Genomic DNA, 13,943 nt, shown 5'->3' with positions numbered 1-13,943 from the left:
GGTTCTGCAATCAGAATAAGGTACATCAGGTACAGCTTGTCTCCGATCAATATGGGGTCAACTGGAGTGGCCTGTCTGGGTCTGAAAGATTCAGAATGACTTCATTCACACGTCCAGTGCCCTAGCACCAGTGGCTGGAACAGCTGCAGACTGGCTGGTCCTCTCTCTCTTTGTAGTCTTTCTGGGAAGATCATCACAATTTGTTTTCAAGGTGCCTGCCTACCAAGAGGATAAAAAAGTGAGAGCTGCAAAACCAGTTAACGCCTAGGCTTGGAAGTCACATAGTGTTACCTCCACGGCATTCTCCTGGTCAAGGCAAGTCTCAGGGCCAGCCCAAATTAAGAGAGAGGAGAAATGGACTCCACTCCCCGATGACATGAGTGGCAAGTGGCACATTTCAAAAGGACATGGAAGTTGCAGGGATTGCATGGTCATCTTTGGAAACAATCTACTCAAGTCTGCTCTCTGGTCACAATTCACATTCCTCCTACAAGCAAAATGTACTCAGCTTGTTCCCCACATTATTGTATCAGGCTCAAAATCTAGTATCTCACAATCTATAACAGGTCCAGATACAGACAAGGTGCATAAATTCCTAATTTGGAGACCTGGAGGCTAAAAAGACAAGTTATCTGCCCCATGTATATTCAGCACCCAGTGGTAAGACAGAAACAGGTAAACCTCAACATACTCTCTGTTCAAAAAGTGGGCAGTACGGAAGGTACACAGCAATCACTGAGTAGCTTTTCCCCACATGCTTCCTCATCATAGAAAGTCAAGGCCAAGGCCTCCTTTGCCTAAGTTCATACAGAAACTTTAAAAATATGTGGATTTCCCATGATAACATTATTGTTCACTATCACAAAAAACTCGTGCTCACAAGCTCTTCCAGGACAGGGTCCTCCCTACTTCAGGCTGTGATTAGGATGCCCTTTATAATGCTTCTAAGATTCTTGGAATCCCTTTATGGGGATTAAAGCTTAAGAAACTTGCCAAGCTAGCAAGAATTCTGGATTTCAGTTCAGGACTATTTGATTCCAGTGCACAGAAAGTAGCACTTCCCTGGTAGAAGGGACAATCCTGAAACTGCCAGCCTGCCAGCCTCCCCCTTCACTGCAACTTCAACTGGTAGCCCTGAAGTAACTCTCCTTTAACTAACACAGTTTGAAAACCATAGCCTTCAATATTTTTTTATCACTATCTCATGCCTGAAATTCAGGATGCAATAAGTATATAGCAATGATCGATTCATTTTTTCATTTCACAAATATGTACTGAGTACCTGTTTCTATGTCAGGCCCCATTCTGTGAGCAAATGAGTGGTGAGCAAGTGAGCAAGATAGACAAGATTGCTACTGTCATGGGATTTCCACTGCAGTGAGACACAGGAGCATAAATAAATTTAAAGAATAGAAAAGAAGGATTACTGTGCAGAAAATTAAAATAATGAAGTCATGTAGAGTGACTAGGTTGCTGCTTCAAAAGGAAAAACAGAAAATGTAAGAGCAGGGTCCCTGTCTTTTAAGTGTTTAGGTTTGATTTCTGGCTTTACTACGTATTTGCAGTGTAGTTGTTAGAAAATTACTTACCCTCTCTGTGCCTCAGTGTTTGTCTATAAGGTGGTAATGATGAGAATACCTACTTATGACATTTTTGTGAAGATTAAAGTGTGCTTAGAATAGTGCCATGACACAGGAAGAGACAAATAAATAATCCCTGCTGTTTGAAAGATTGAAGGGCCAGACGTGACATTTCAGCTGGCCCCTTGTCTTGCAGCCCAGACACAGCAATTGTCATCTTCTCGGACCTAACATTTGAATCTCAGAGAAGAAACTCTCTTCTTCATTAATTTTTTTTAAATAAGCAAATCTTTTAAATAACAAAACTGTGACTATAAATTATAAACTAACACCCTGTATTTACATGCTAACTTTAAAAATACCATTTGAAACAAGATTTTAAAACATTAAATTGAGGCATAACAACTTGCACCCACTCTACTGCTTTGGCAACTTCTCCCTCGATGCTTGATGATTTTAGTCGTTCTTCCCTCCTCTTCATGGGGAAAAAAAAACAACAAGACAAAAAGCATTAAACTTCCACAGCTCAGGACTTCAGGGTTCAGACAGCTCTGGGCTTTTGAAGCTTCAAGGAGCTTTAGCAAATGTACTGTGCTTCAGGAATTCCTTCGTATTTCTTTTAAAATTGTGTCTTTTTTTTAATCTACATCCTAAAGAATCCAAAAATATTGATAGGGTGAACCTGAAAGAATTTCTTCACCCCCTCAAACATCAAGCCTCCAACAGTTTACACCAACATCTTAATCAACACCCTGATTTATGACCATATTCTGGTCGGCGAGGTGAGGACCAGAGTGAAGAAAATGTCTCACTGAAGTGTCATCCTGAAGGCCCTGATAATCCCATTTAAACATGATTGACTCTGACTCAAGCTTTCCTGTAAGTTCCTACTGAACTTTCCCCCCTCCCTCAGGGCAGAGGTTCCTCAGCCTCGCTCTGCTCTCCTCCTGTGGCAGGTGACTTTCTTCTCTCTGGAGTGCTTAAAGTAACATGAAGAGGACCTGCTTCCTTCCCTTCCTCAGTTTGGGTACAGTTTTGCTGACAAACGTTAAAACCAACGTTTTCTAAATTTAAACTGAACTCTTCTACACTTTTGAACCTCTTTGCATAACTAGAATAAGCAAGATAACGCTTTTTAAGCTGCAAAAGTTTCCTCTCAAAAGGTACAAATGTTATTTCTGGGTTCCTCCAGTTTCTTTAATAAAGTACTTCATTGGCTCTTTTCCTGTCTTGAAGCATTCGTCTAATCATCTGCATACTCCCCAGAAGATTTCTAGTGATATTAAGATAACTTTATCTAAAGTCTTCAATAGTTTAATATTTAATGAGCACCTGCTGCATACAAAGTACTGCACCAAGAACTATGGGGGATTCAACAAAATATAAACCTCATAAAATCAGGCTCAAAAATCTGCTTTTCCCAAATTATTAATAATGTAAAACCCTGGGCTTCTTATGCCTTTGTGAATCTAATTTAATGACATTCAATGAAATAGTATTACAGTGGCAAGTAGGTTAATAATAACCGCATATTTTATGTGACCCTATTGCACAGGAAAGAATGGGAAAGAGTATATATGAAAAACATTAGAGTACCAAGACACTTGAAGATAAACTGAAGCTCTTTGGGCTGTTTAAATAAAAAAGAAAAATCCATATTGCTGTATCTGAGTGGATACGTGCCCCTCTCCATCCTCAAGGAAGCTTACATAGTCTAGTTCTAAAGCTAGAACACAGACACAAACAACGGATGAAAGGCAGAAGGGAAATCCCCGACTTACATGAGCCTCTTACATATAAACCACCCTCCACACCGAGGCAGCTGGGCCTGCATTCCCTTCCCCGTTTTGGACCATTTGGGATGCCGTTGCTGCACAGTGTCATGTGTAAAACAGGCAGTGTGCAAACAGCAGTGCTCTTTATCTCCTCTATCTCCTGCACTAATTTCCCATGTTTTCCCAAACAGTGAGAGCAAGATTAAAAAAAAATTTTGTTGTTGTTGTTGTTTTCTTGGTCAGCTTGGGCTACTGTATCTTACCATAAACCAGGTAGCTTGTAAATAGCAGAAATTTATTTCTCACGGTTCTAGAGGCTGGAAGCCCGAGATCCAAGTGCCCACATAATCAGGTTCTGTGTCTGGTGAGAGCCCGCTTCCTGCTCATGGATGGTGGTGTTCTTGTGTGTCCTCACATGGCAAAGAGGAGAAGCAAACTCTCTTAGGACTCTTATCAGGACACTAATCCCATTCTTGGGGGCTCCACCCTTATGACCTCATCTAATCCTAACTACCTGCCAAAGATCCCACCTCCTAATACCACAACATTAGAGGATAGGGTTTCAACATTTGAATTTTAGAGGAATGGAAATATTCAGTCCGAAACAAATACACATTTCTGATTGAGTCCAAATAAATGAGACTGGCTATGATTCTTTACTTCTACCTTCTATTATCAATGATCACACACCTTTACCAGACTGCCCCCTCAGTGCAATATGGTGTACATTCATGCTTACCCAGCCCAGAAATCACACTCATCATAGTCATTGCTGGTAGAATATTGCTAAAGCACCCTTTAGCTTCTGTTTTAGCCACCAACTAAGCTGTATCGTTATTTGCAAATAAGGATGTTTGTCTACCTATTAGCTTTTCTTTCAGCCCCTTCTCAACTTTCACTTTCACAATCTAGTCACTGAAACTTTTCATTAACATATTAATTTCACTGTAGTTCTTTCCCACAGTTCATTGTGCCCTTGATGTCTTGCAGACAGTTTATTGTTAATATATATTTGCTTCTCAGTGTGAGCCATCCACTTCCCGCTCACTTTTGCGTCACTGGATCCACATCTTTGTTCACTCATCCTCACGTGGGTTGCAGATGACCTCTTTGGTGCAGCCCAACACTAGGTCCCCTTGCTCGACACAACCAGCCATTGTCCTTCCCACTCCCCTCCCATCCTCCGTGCTGCTGCCGGCGCCCCTTCCCCCCGCCTCCAACACATAGACCTAGTCTCTCCCCTCGCCAGTTCATCCTTTACTTTGACACCCAATATCTTGCTTTAAAACATGTCAGTAGCTCTTCTTTAAAATTATTATCAGTAAAACAAAAACCCAGACAGCTTAGGGTTGGCATAAAACTTCCTTCATCCTCTGACTCCGTGTACTTCCCACCATCTCATCCCCCCTCCCCTGTCTTGATCTAATACGTCCTGCACTCCACCTGTACTCAGTTCTTACCACTCCCTGATGGTCCCCCTGCCCCTTTTCCCATCTTTATCTTAGCCGTGGTCTAACTCACTGTCCAGTCCCCAGCGAAATCTCTTCTGACTTGCCCAGAGTTCCTGCTCTGTGCTTCCTGCTCCCTTGTGCTTTGTTTATACTTCTTTCACAGCTATTATTGTTGTGTATTATAATCATCTGTTTACACATCTGCCGCATAGACCAAACTATGAGTTACTCAAAAGTAAGGCCATGTTTGCTCATTATTTGTTTTCTTAGTACCCATCACAATGCCTGGTACTCCAACTTTACTACATGAATAAATAAATATCAGGGACTTACGTAATGGATTCTAGAAAGTTTTCTATTTAAACGGTTTAAATAGAAGAAAACTGATGATTCTTAAAAAACTAAGCTCCATTTATCCAGAAAATTCATTTACATGAGTCTGTTCATGCTCCCATAATGCTGGAGAAAATAAACATTGTTATATTCTTCTTATGGTTCACATTTATCATCAAAGAATGGGTAATGATCAAATTCTCGCAGAGTATTACTAGATAAACACCTACTTATGCTATAACAGATAAACATTGGTTTTAGTAGGAGAACCCATAAAGAAAAACTCTTGTGTATGCTTTTCTTGGGCTGAAGAATCCAGTTTATTTGAAGACCTCAGTGTCTGGCTTTTTTTTTTTTTTCCCCTAAGTTTTTCTATGTATCCCTATGTATCCCACAATAAGACTCAAATTTCAGGTTCTGTGCCATCAGTGTTGGACATGTTACACAAAGAAATGTTCTTATGCTTTCACAATATAATTTAAAGTTAATTTAACCCTTATCTTGATATTTGAAAAGATCAGTATTTTTCATATTGATGGTATACATAAAAACTAGTGTTTTTTGTTTTCATTTTTTTCATTTAAAAAGAGAACAAATAAAAATTTTAAGGTCATCAAATCAGTTCTTTTCTATATCATATTCATTCTAAAGTTATATAAACCATGTATTAGACATTGTGCATCAAACACAAGTTTGCCTTGAACCCAGTTACTAATACCATACTTACATACAAGTAGCACAAGTTGTCTTTGCATTCAAATTAAGAACTTACTATTAGGTGGCATGTGTCACATATTTAAAACCTGTTTTGTTACATATCATCTCTTAATTATGCTAAGTGGTAGGTATAAAAATAACTTATTTTGCCAAATTACAAAATGAAACTGAGTCTCTTCATAAAAATCATGTGTTATAATTGCCAGTGGAGTAAAAAAAAAAGTAGAAGAGATTTCATGATTTTTAACCAATACTGGCAACAAGTGTTTTTAATTTAGGTATTTTACTAGTAATATTTGGAAAAGTTTGTTGAACAACATAGACTTGTAGATACAGCTTTATATTTTTGTTTACTAATACTATTGGGAACTATTGTTGATCCTATAGATCCTATAACCCATTTCTTAAAACTAATTTGTGGCAAAGTAAGATTGAAAATCTTATAAATTGATTTGTTAAGCATAATGTTCAAGAAAAATGTTTGTCTTCTCTTCCTAGACTATTTAAGGAAAATTAAATGAAGAATAGAATTAAGTAATAAAATACTGGATTTGAGTAAAGAAATTAATTCTGCTTATAGTTGTTATAAATTAGTATTTTTTTCAACTGATTTTTAAAGTGGTTTAATATTCTCCATTTTTATTCCTGGCAGGAACTAATTCCAGAGTTCTATTACCTACCAGAGATGTTTGTCAACAGTAACGGATATAATCTTGGAGTCAGAGAAGATGAAGTGGTGGTAAATGATGTCGATCTTCCCCCTTGGGCGAAGAAACCTGAAGACTTTGTACGGATCAACAGGATGGTAAGAGAGATTTTGTTTTTGCTTGAGTAGTCACAAGGAAGTAAAAAATATTCCATAGGTTTGTTTTGTTTTTAACTATTAACAAATTGTCATTTAACATCTGTAAATGCAAGGTTAAAATTTTAAGAAAAAAAAGCATGGCTTTTAAAGCATTCTCTACTGTAGAGTGGATTTTCCTTTCATGAGGACCAATAAAGGAATGGTAATTCAGTTACATTTGCTCCCTTAGGAAAAAATCAAATGAGCCTCTGTTGACGAATACAGCATTCTAAAATGCTTGAAATAAATGCCCGTTCCTTATTTTTGTCTGCTGGCTAAATCTGCACTCTCTTTTCACTGATAAAATATTCAAAATAAAATAACATACATTCAGAATATATTTGTAAGTAGGAGAATATAAACTGTGAAACATACCTCAAAATATAATATGCTTGACTTTAAGAGAACGCCCATCTAGTAAGCATTCATAGGAAGAAAATGTCATTACTTTTTAAATCTCTATGACAGATGCCTGGGTGTTCAAATAAAAAATGTGTAAATAGAATGTTTACATATGGTTATTTTATAGATTTTAATATATTCTATCCATTTTTAAGGAGATTTTAATCTCAGTGTGGTTATGGTATATGGAACTAAACTGCTTTACCAAACTGCCTCTCAGGTGTACTGCTGTTCTTGGCCAAGTGAGGAATTATATCAATAAAGCCAATGATCCAAAATATGTTTTTACCCCTATTTTACCTCCAGTTTTTTCCAGCTGTCTCATAAATGTTTTATTTTATTTTCTACAGCTTGTTTATTTGAGTCAGAATCCAAATAAGGTCCACATCACAATGGACTTCGCATCCCCCTTAGTCCCTTCTGTTAAGAGCTGTATAATGCACATATATCACACAGATCTAAATCACATACCACGCAATTCAGCCATTTAAAATTAAAAAAAAAAACAAAACAAAACAGGGGGTTTTAGTCTATTCACAAAGTCATGTAACCATCACCACAATCAAGTGGAACATTTTTATTACCCCATAAAGAAACCCAGTACCCTTTAGCATCTCCCCCCGTTTTTCGCTGTTTCCCCAACCGGCCCTAGGCAACCACTAATCTGCTTTCTGTCACTATAGATTTGCCTATTCTGGACATTTCAAGTAAATAGAATCATATAATATGTGGTTCTTTCCTCAAACCCCTGATTTTGTGTCTCTTTTTTCGCTGTCAGTCACATGCTTCCTTCAATTTCAAGGCTCTGTTTTCTGTCTCTAAGAAGTATTTTACTTTCAGTACCCTTTATTTTAGAAAGCTGTTACTGAGCCAGTAGACCTATGTTTAAGGCTCTGTAGAGATAATCTGCAATCTCATTTCCCCCGAGGTAACATCATGTATTACATACATTTATGTACAATTTCTCGCACTTCTCAATCTGTAACTTGGCACTTTCAGATCTATAGAGTAATTTCATACAATCTCCTTGAAAAACAGATTAGTTCTTATCTTTTTAGTTTGAAGAATTTATCCTTTAGTAATGCATACTTCTAAAAATCTAGACTGACTTTTAGAACTGGTAGTCCATTACCAGACTATCCTTACATGCTCGAGTACTGGCTGTAATGTCAGTGTCAGGATTCCAGACCTACAAATTCAGCCCGAGAGACCCCTACATACTGAGCTGTGTCTGGGCTGAGTGACTGAGCTGTGTCTCTCAGCCACATCAGCCATTGTGTATTTCTAGAGCGCAGAACTGGGCCTGGCAAGAGTAGTTAGTCATTAAATATTTGCTGAGTGAATGAATGAATCACACAGAGGTAATAATCTTAATGATTTCATCATGGTGTCTAGTTAGGTCCAAGCTAGTGAAACAGAATGCAAAGTAGCCAAAAACTGTTGGACCAAATTTTCTCTTGCGCACGCTGTTGAACTCAACTGATTGAGCATAGGTTTTCATGTGCTAATGTGCTAATAATTAATAAATGCCAGGTGGTTATATTGGAAGGATTATGACTTGGAGTTTAAAAGTTTCTTGCTCTTGAATCTGAACTTTGATATTTGCTGGCTTCATTGGCCGGAATAAATTATGGAATATCTCTGGTCTTCATATTTCTCATCTGTAGAGTGGGTATACCTTATGAATCTTTCCCCCAAAAATGTTATTTATCATAAAAGTCAAGGCACTGGGTTTTTCTCTATTCAAAACCAGTTTCTTGGTATCTTATAGACATAAATGAATCTGGTAAGACTTGTGAACTAAACCTTTACTTCATGGAATGAAAGGCTTCCCACAAAATTCTGCTTATTTGGGAAAATCAAATTTCCCCAGTCTTGGTTCTCTGCAGCACCAGGACGCAGTGCCTGGGTAAACCGATCCTGTGTAGGAAGTGCCTAGCCAACACGTAATTGGTGGCTTGAGAAGTGTTTATTCTTTCTATCTTCTTTCCTTCGGTTTTCCTGAAAGGGATTCTACACAATAACAGGAAGGGAAAGCGAGCATGCGTATCAACAGGATTCTTTACCTAGAACCGCCATTCCTGGTGCATCAAAATTGAGCGAAAGGGCAGACCCAGGCTGCTGCCACTGGGAAGAGTCTTAAAGCATCAGAGCTATCAAAAGACAACTTACAAAATGTAGCTGTGCTTGTCTGTAGTTCTCCTGTCTCAGTGTCTCCTGTACTACTTTTCTTCAACTTGAAGTTTTCCTTCACAGCACCCTGTTCATAGTTTCCTTTGCTCCAACCTCCGGTCCATCTTCCCATCATCCTGGTAAGAAATGACCATACAGATATCACATGGAAGTAAGGTCAGCCATCTGTGTTAAAAATAGAAAATGTGACCAATTATCTACCTATTTTCTTCTTTTTTTGCTGGAGAAATATTTTTTGATGAATATTTCTGTAATATACAAGCCTGGGTGGTAATATAAAATATGGAAGTGTTTATATTTTCCTTAAGTTTTCCATGAGTTCCACGAGTACAACATCCACTTTTCAATATTATTTTGTAACATTGAAAGTTTCCAACTTCATACTGGCTGGGTAGCTCATACAGGATTTAGTGCTTATGAAGCAGGTTTAGAGAAAATGTGCTCTAGTATATTTCTAATTTGGCCAGGATTATCTTCAGTTATTTGAAAGAGTTCTTTATAATGAGCCTAAAGTATAAAATGAAAATGTCATATATCCCAAAGAAATGACATTTGCAGTGGTAGAAAACCCTTCATCTCCTGTGTAGATTAGTATTCTGTATCCATACAAAGGCATATTCGTCCTTCTTCTCTCAAACTGTCATTAAGAAATTCAAGGCAAAGAAGACAAAAATAATGCTATAAAAAGGGATGAGATCATTGATTATAAATGATTGGTTTCATTATTCCATGCCAGCAGTTAAAAAGGCATTTGATGCATTTGTAGAAGCCTTTACATGCTGAGAACCTCATTTTCTTTTCTCATTTTTTAAAATGAAACAGTGCTTTGATTTTTTTAATGGTATATTTCTTTTAGTTCATTGGTTTTTTAGTTATGAACAATAATATACGTCATTGGTTAGAGTTATTCGTGTTTTGTAAATACAGTGACAAAGATTGTGTTTCACTGAAGAACTGTGAAATTCAAAATTTGGTCTCATTAGCAAACCTGGAAAAGTGATATAGACACTTTTAGTAGACATTTCAATAAGTTTTCAATGCATTGAGTTCCTACATCAAGAATTGGTTTAATTTATCCACATGAAGCTAGGCTGATTATATCCGACTCACTCATGAAACATTAATAAAGCACTGTGTTCAGTTCTAACATGATTATAATCTGACCTCCTCACAAAGGGCAGAAATACAAAGTATCTGTGATAACATTACCCTAATGCTGGGTTCATCAATCATATTCTGCCCTTTTTTAAAAATTTGTTTTAGAAAAAGGCCTTTCACGGATGTGCACTGATAATCTCCCCCTGCCCTCAGCTCAGCACATCCCTGGTGCCGCTGGACCAAATGCAGAACGTTCTCAGTCTGCCGAGCAGGGCACAGCGCTTTGACTGGTATTACATCCTTTATGAGACTGTCACTTTGTAAAGGAAAAGTCTCTTTTGTGATAGGTAAAAATCTGCCTTTGGGGTATATTGTACTAAAAAAAAAACACCTTGCTCAAAAAAGAAGCTTAAGCAAAGAGCATGACACAAGAATTGTTGGGAGTCTATGGCAGCCACTTGAAATATTGAGATAGGTGTCTTGTGTGTGAGTGCCCTCCCTGCCGCATTCCTGTGGGTGAGCAGACACACATCCCTGCCCTCTCAGAGCTTGCTTTTGATCAAAGGGAGACAGACAGTAAACAGGAAATAAATAAGTAAAGTATCTAGTGTGTTAGCCAGTAATCAGTGCTGTGGAAAAAGGAAGTAGTGCAAAGTAAAGGGATCAGAAATACAAACGTGGATGGTCAGGATCCCCTCACTGTGAAGAGGAGACGTGAACTAAGGCCTAAGGATGTGAGAGAATGAACCAGAGACTCTCTTGGGAAAAGACCAGTGCAGGCAGAGGGAACATCTGGAGCAAAGGCCCTGTGGCAGGGATGTGCTGGCCAAGGAAGCCAGTGGGCTGGGGTGGAGTAAAATGGGGCACACAGAAGGAGGAGAGGACTGAGGTCATGTACATCCTTGAAGGCCAACGGAAGCACTTTGCATTTTTACTCTGAGTGAACTGGCGATCTATTGCAGTGCATTAAGCAGAAGAGTACTCTGTTTTTACTTGTGTTCTGGAAGTCTCATTCCAGCCGCAGTGCTGGGGAAGAACTGTTGAGGCACAAGGGTAGACTCAGGCATATCTGTTAGGAAGTGTTGTGAGAGATGATGGGGGCTTGGACCAGGGTGGTAGCAGTGAAGGTAGTAGAAATCAGTTGACTGTAGATACATTTTAAAGTTAGAGCCAGCAGTTTCCTTCTGCAGCATCCTGATAGTGACTGTTTTCCCTCAGATATCCCTAGTCCTACAGAGCCAGGTAGAGAAAGGGTGGGGGCGAGTATGCAGACTGGGGATGGCCGGAGCCCAGAGGCAGATCCACTACACTTCAGTCATTTCTCCTAGGAATGAGCTGGGAAGGTGGTGTTAGTGCTGATCATCACATTGGACTTTTAGTGGAAATTCTAGCAGCAGGAAAAGCGCAAGTCAACATGTTTATCTCCCACCAAATTGTGATCTTTTTGAGGACATGGCATACTTATGCGTCTGTATATCCTGTAGGGCTAGAGTCTGACATGTTGTAGGTAGGTGGCCAGTAATTTGGGGACATTAGGCTGTTTAACTTGTTTATTTGCTTTTTAGTGGGATGTGCTCCTGGAGAGCGGAGATTTGTCTCGCGAAGCACAGTATCCCGTGAATGCATCCTGGCACGTAGAGGTGTGCCATATTGAGAGAATGAATGAATGATGAATTAATGAATGACTATCCCCTCTGTTTGGGATCCTCTTCCCTCAGATGTCCTTTCAGTTCACTTCCTCTTTGTGGTCTTTACTTGTCACAAACTCTAGGAAGCCTTCTCTGACTGCTTCCTCTAAATTAGCAGTCCCCTCTGCATCTGTCCATATGCCTTAACTTCCTCTCCTGCTTTTCTTTTCATAAGCAATTATCACCTTCGGGCACATTCTCTATATTAGTAATTATCTTGGGTTTTGTCGGTACAAAACCACTACAATGTAAAGTCTCTGACAGGGATTTTGGTTTCATTTATTCACTGCTGTAATCCTAGGATTTAGAATAGTGTCTGGCACTTAGCAGATGGACAATCAACATTTGTTGAATGAATGAATGAATGAATGAATGAATTCTTTCCCACCCACCCTTACTTCCTGACATTTTTTCTTCCTTCCTCTTGTGACCAACACATCTTTCCCACTGTGTAATTAATCAACCAGTAAATATTTATTAAACATGTATTATTTAGGAGCTACGGGAAATGCTAAAGAAGCTTTAGGTATAGTCCCTATCTTTAAAATGCTTATATTCCAACTGAGGATACAGTATGGCAAGTTTAAAACAATTAAGTGCTAATTGGTAATAACCCCATTCCTTTGTCAAGTACTTTATAATTTATATGCAAATTGGTTTTCACAAGTGAATTTGTATACATTATTTACTACATTAAACAGGAGAGTACTGATGATGGCATAGACATTCATAGAGGACCTCATAGGGTGTGAACAGGAGAACTCAGGAGGCAAACATTGGACTTGAGTGAGGATGGCTAGAACTTGAGAAAGAAGCAGAAGCATTGATGAAGTGTTTTCACCTTAAGGAGAAAGGAACAATGAAGGTTCAGAGGTCGTAGCAGTTGCTATGTGCCAGGGATGTAAATTACGCTACTGGAGCCAAGGATTTGTATCAAGAAGCACAAAGAAAATAGTAGGGGGAGGGTGGGATCAAGGTTTGGAAGGCTGTAGGGGGCAAGTGAAGTTATACCACTAGGAACCTTGGCAGATTTGAAGCGGAGTTGGACAGTACGAGCATGATGGTTTCAGAATTCTGTTCCAGCAGCAGGGTGCAAGACCTGGGCTAGAGGAAGAGGTCAGAGTCCATTGCAGTCACCCACGTGGAGAGCAGTGGGAGCTGAGACTGCGACGGTGCTGGTGGGAATGGAAAATAATCCACCAGAAGCAATCAAGTAATAGAATATTTTAAGCCCCCCCAAATAAACATTTAAAACAACTGTTACCTTTGTTTAAAATAATTAAATCTTTCATTGGGTAATATCTGTAACTTCAACTTAATCATGGAAAGAAACCAGCATAGACACGACAGACAAGCAGCAACATGACTTTCTAATTGTCCCCTGGAACATATGCAACTCTATTTGGAGAATTTTTTCAGTATCAGAAGGAGATTTTTGAGGCAATAAGAGAAAGGGCTTGGAAAAGTTCTTGGTCTAGTCTAGAAGAAGAGAGAGAAATTCACTGTTCTTAAATAAAAGAATTCAGGAGAAAAATAAACATTCTCTCTCATCACAGTTAATTTCACTAACCTGGTTTCCTTTTTCATAAGTTTCTGAGCTGCTTTATCCTAAACCTGCTAGAGAAAGAATTCTCTTCGATCTAATGCCCATGGGACAATATGGAAATTAGAATTAGGTAACTATTATTCATCTAAGAGATATCCTCTCTGGTTTAAATCTCACTCTTTATTTCCTTCCTCCCAGATCCCCAGGGTAGAATTATGGATTGGGAATTGGTTTATCCGGGCTTAAAGCAATTGCTTCTGCTTTTGGATATTCAAGTAGAGGGTAAAGCAAGCTATTAAGACCATTATAACCTTAA

At 38.7% G+C, this 13,943-nt stretch overlaps 1 protein-coding gene across 11 annotated transcripts in view; it reads left to right on the top strand.

Annotated features, from left to right (window-relative positions):
- Positions 1–13,943, top strand: part of NBEA (neurobeachin) — a 536,625-nt gene that overhangs the window by 475,728 nt on the left and 46,954 nt on the right. For all 11 annotated transcript variants that reach the window (XM_032496317.1, XM_032496318.1, XM_032496310.1 and 8 more), the window contains one exon: positions 6,509–6,661. In XM_032496317.1, the coding sequence (XP_032352208.1) occupies positions 6,509–6,661 (153 nt within the window). The remainder of the gene's footprint in view (positions 1–6,508; positions 6,662–13,943) is intronic.

This window comes from Camelus ferus, chromosome 14 (genome assembly GCF_009834535.1).
Source record: "Camelus ferus isolate YT-003-E chromosome 14, BCGSAC_Cfer_1.0, whole genome shotgun sequence".
Classification (NCBI taxonomy): Eukaryota; Metazoa; Chordata; class Mammalia; order Artiodactyla; family Camelidae; genus Camelus; species Camelus ferus.
This window is presented reverse-complemented; position numbering and strand designations above follow the sequence as displayed.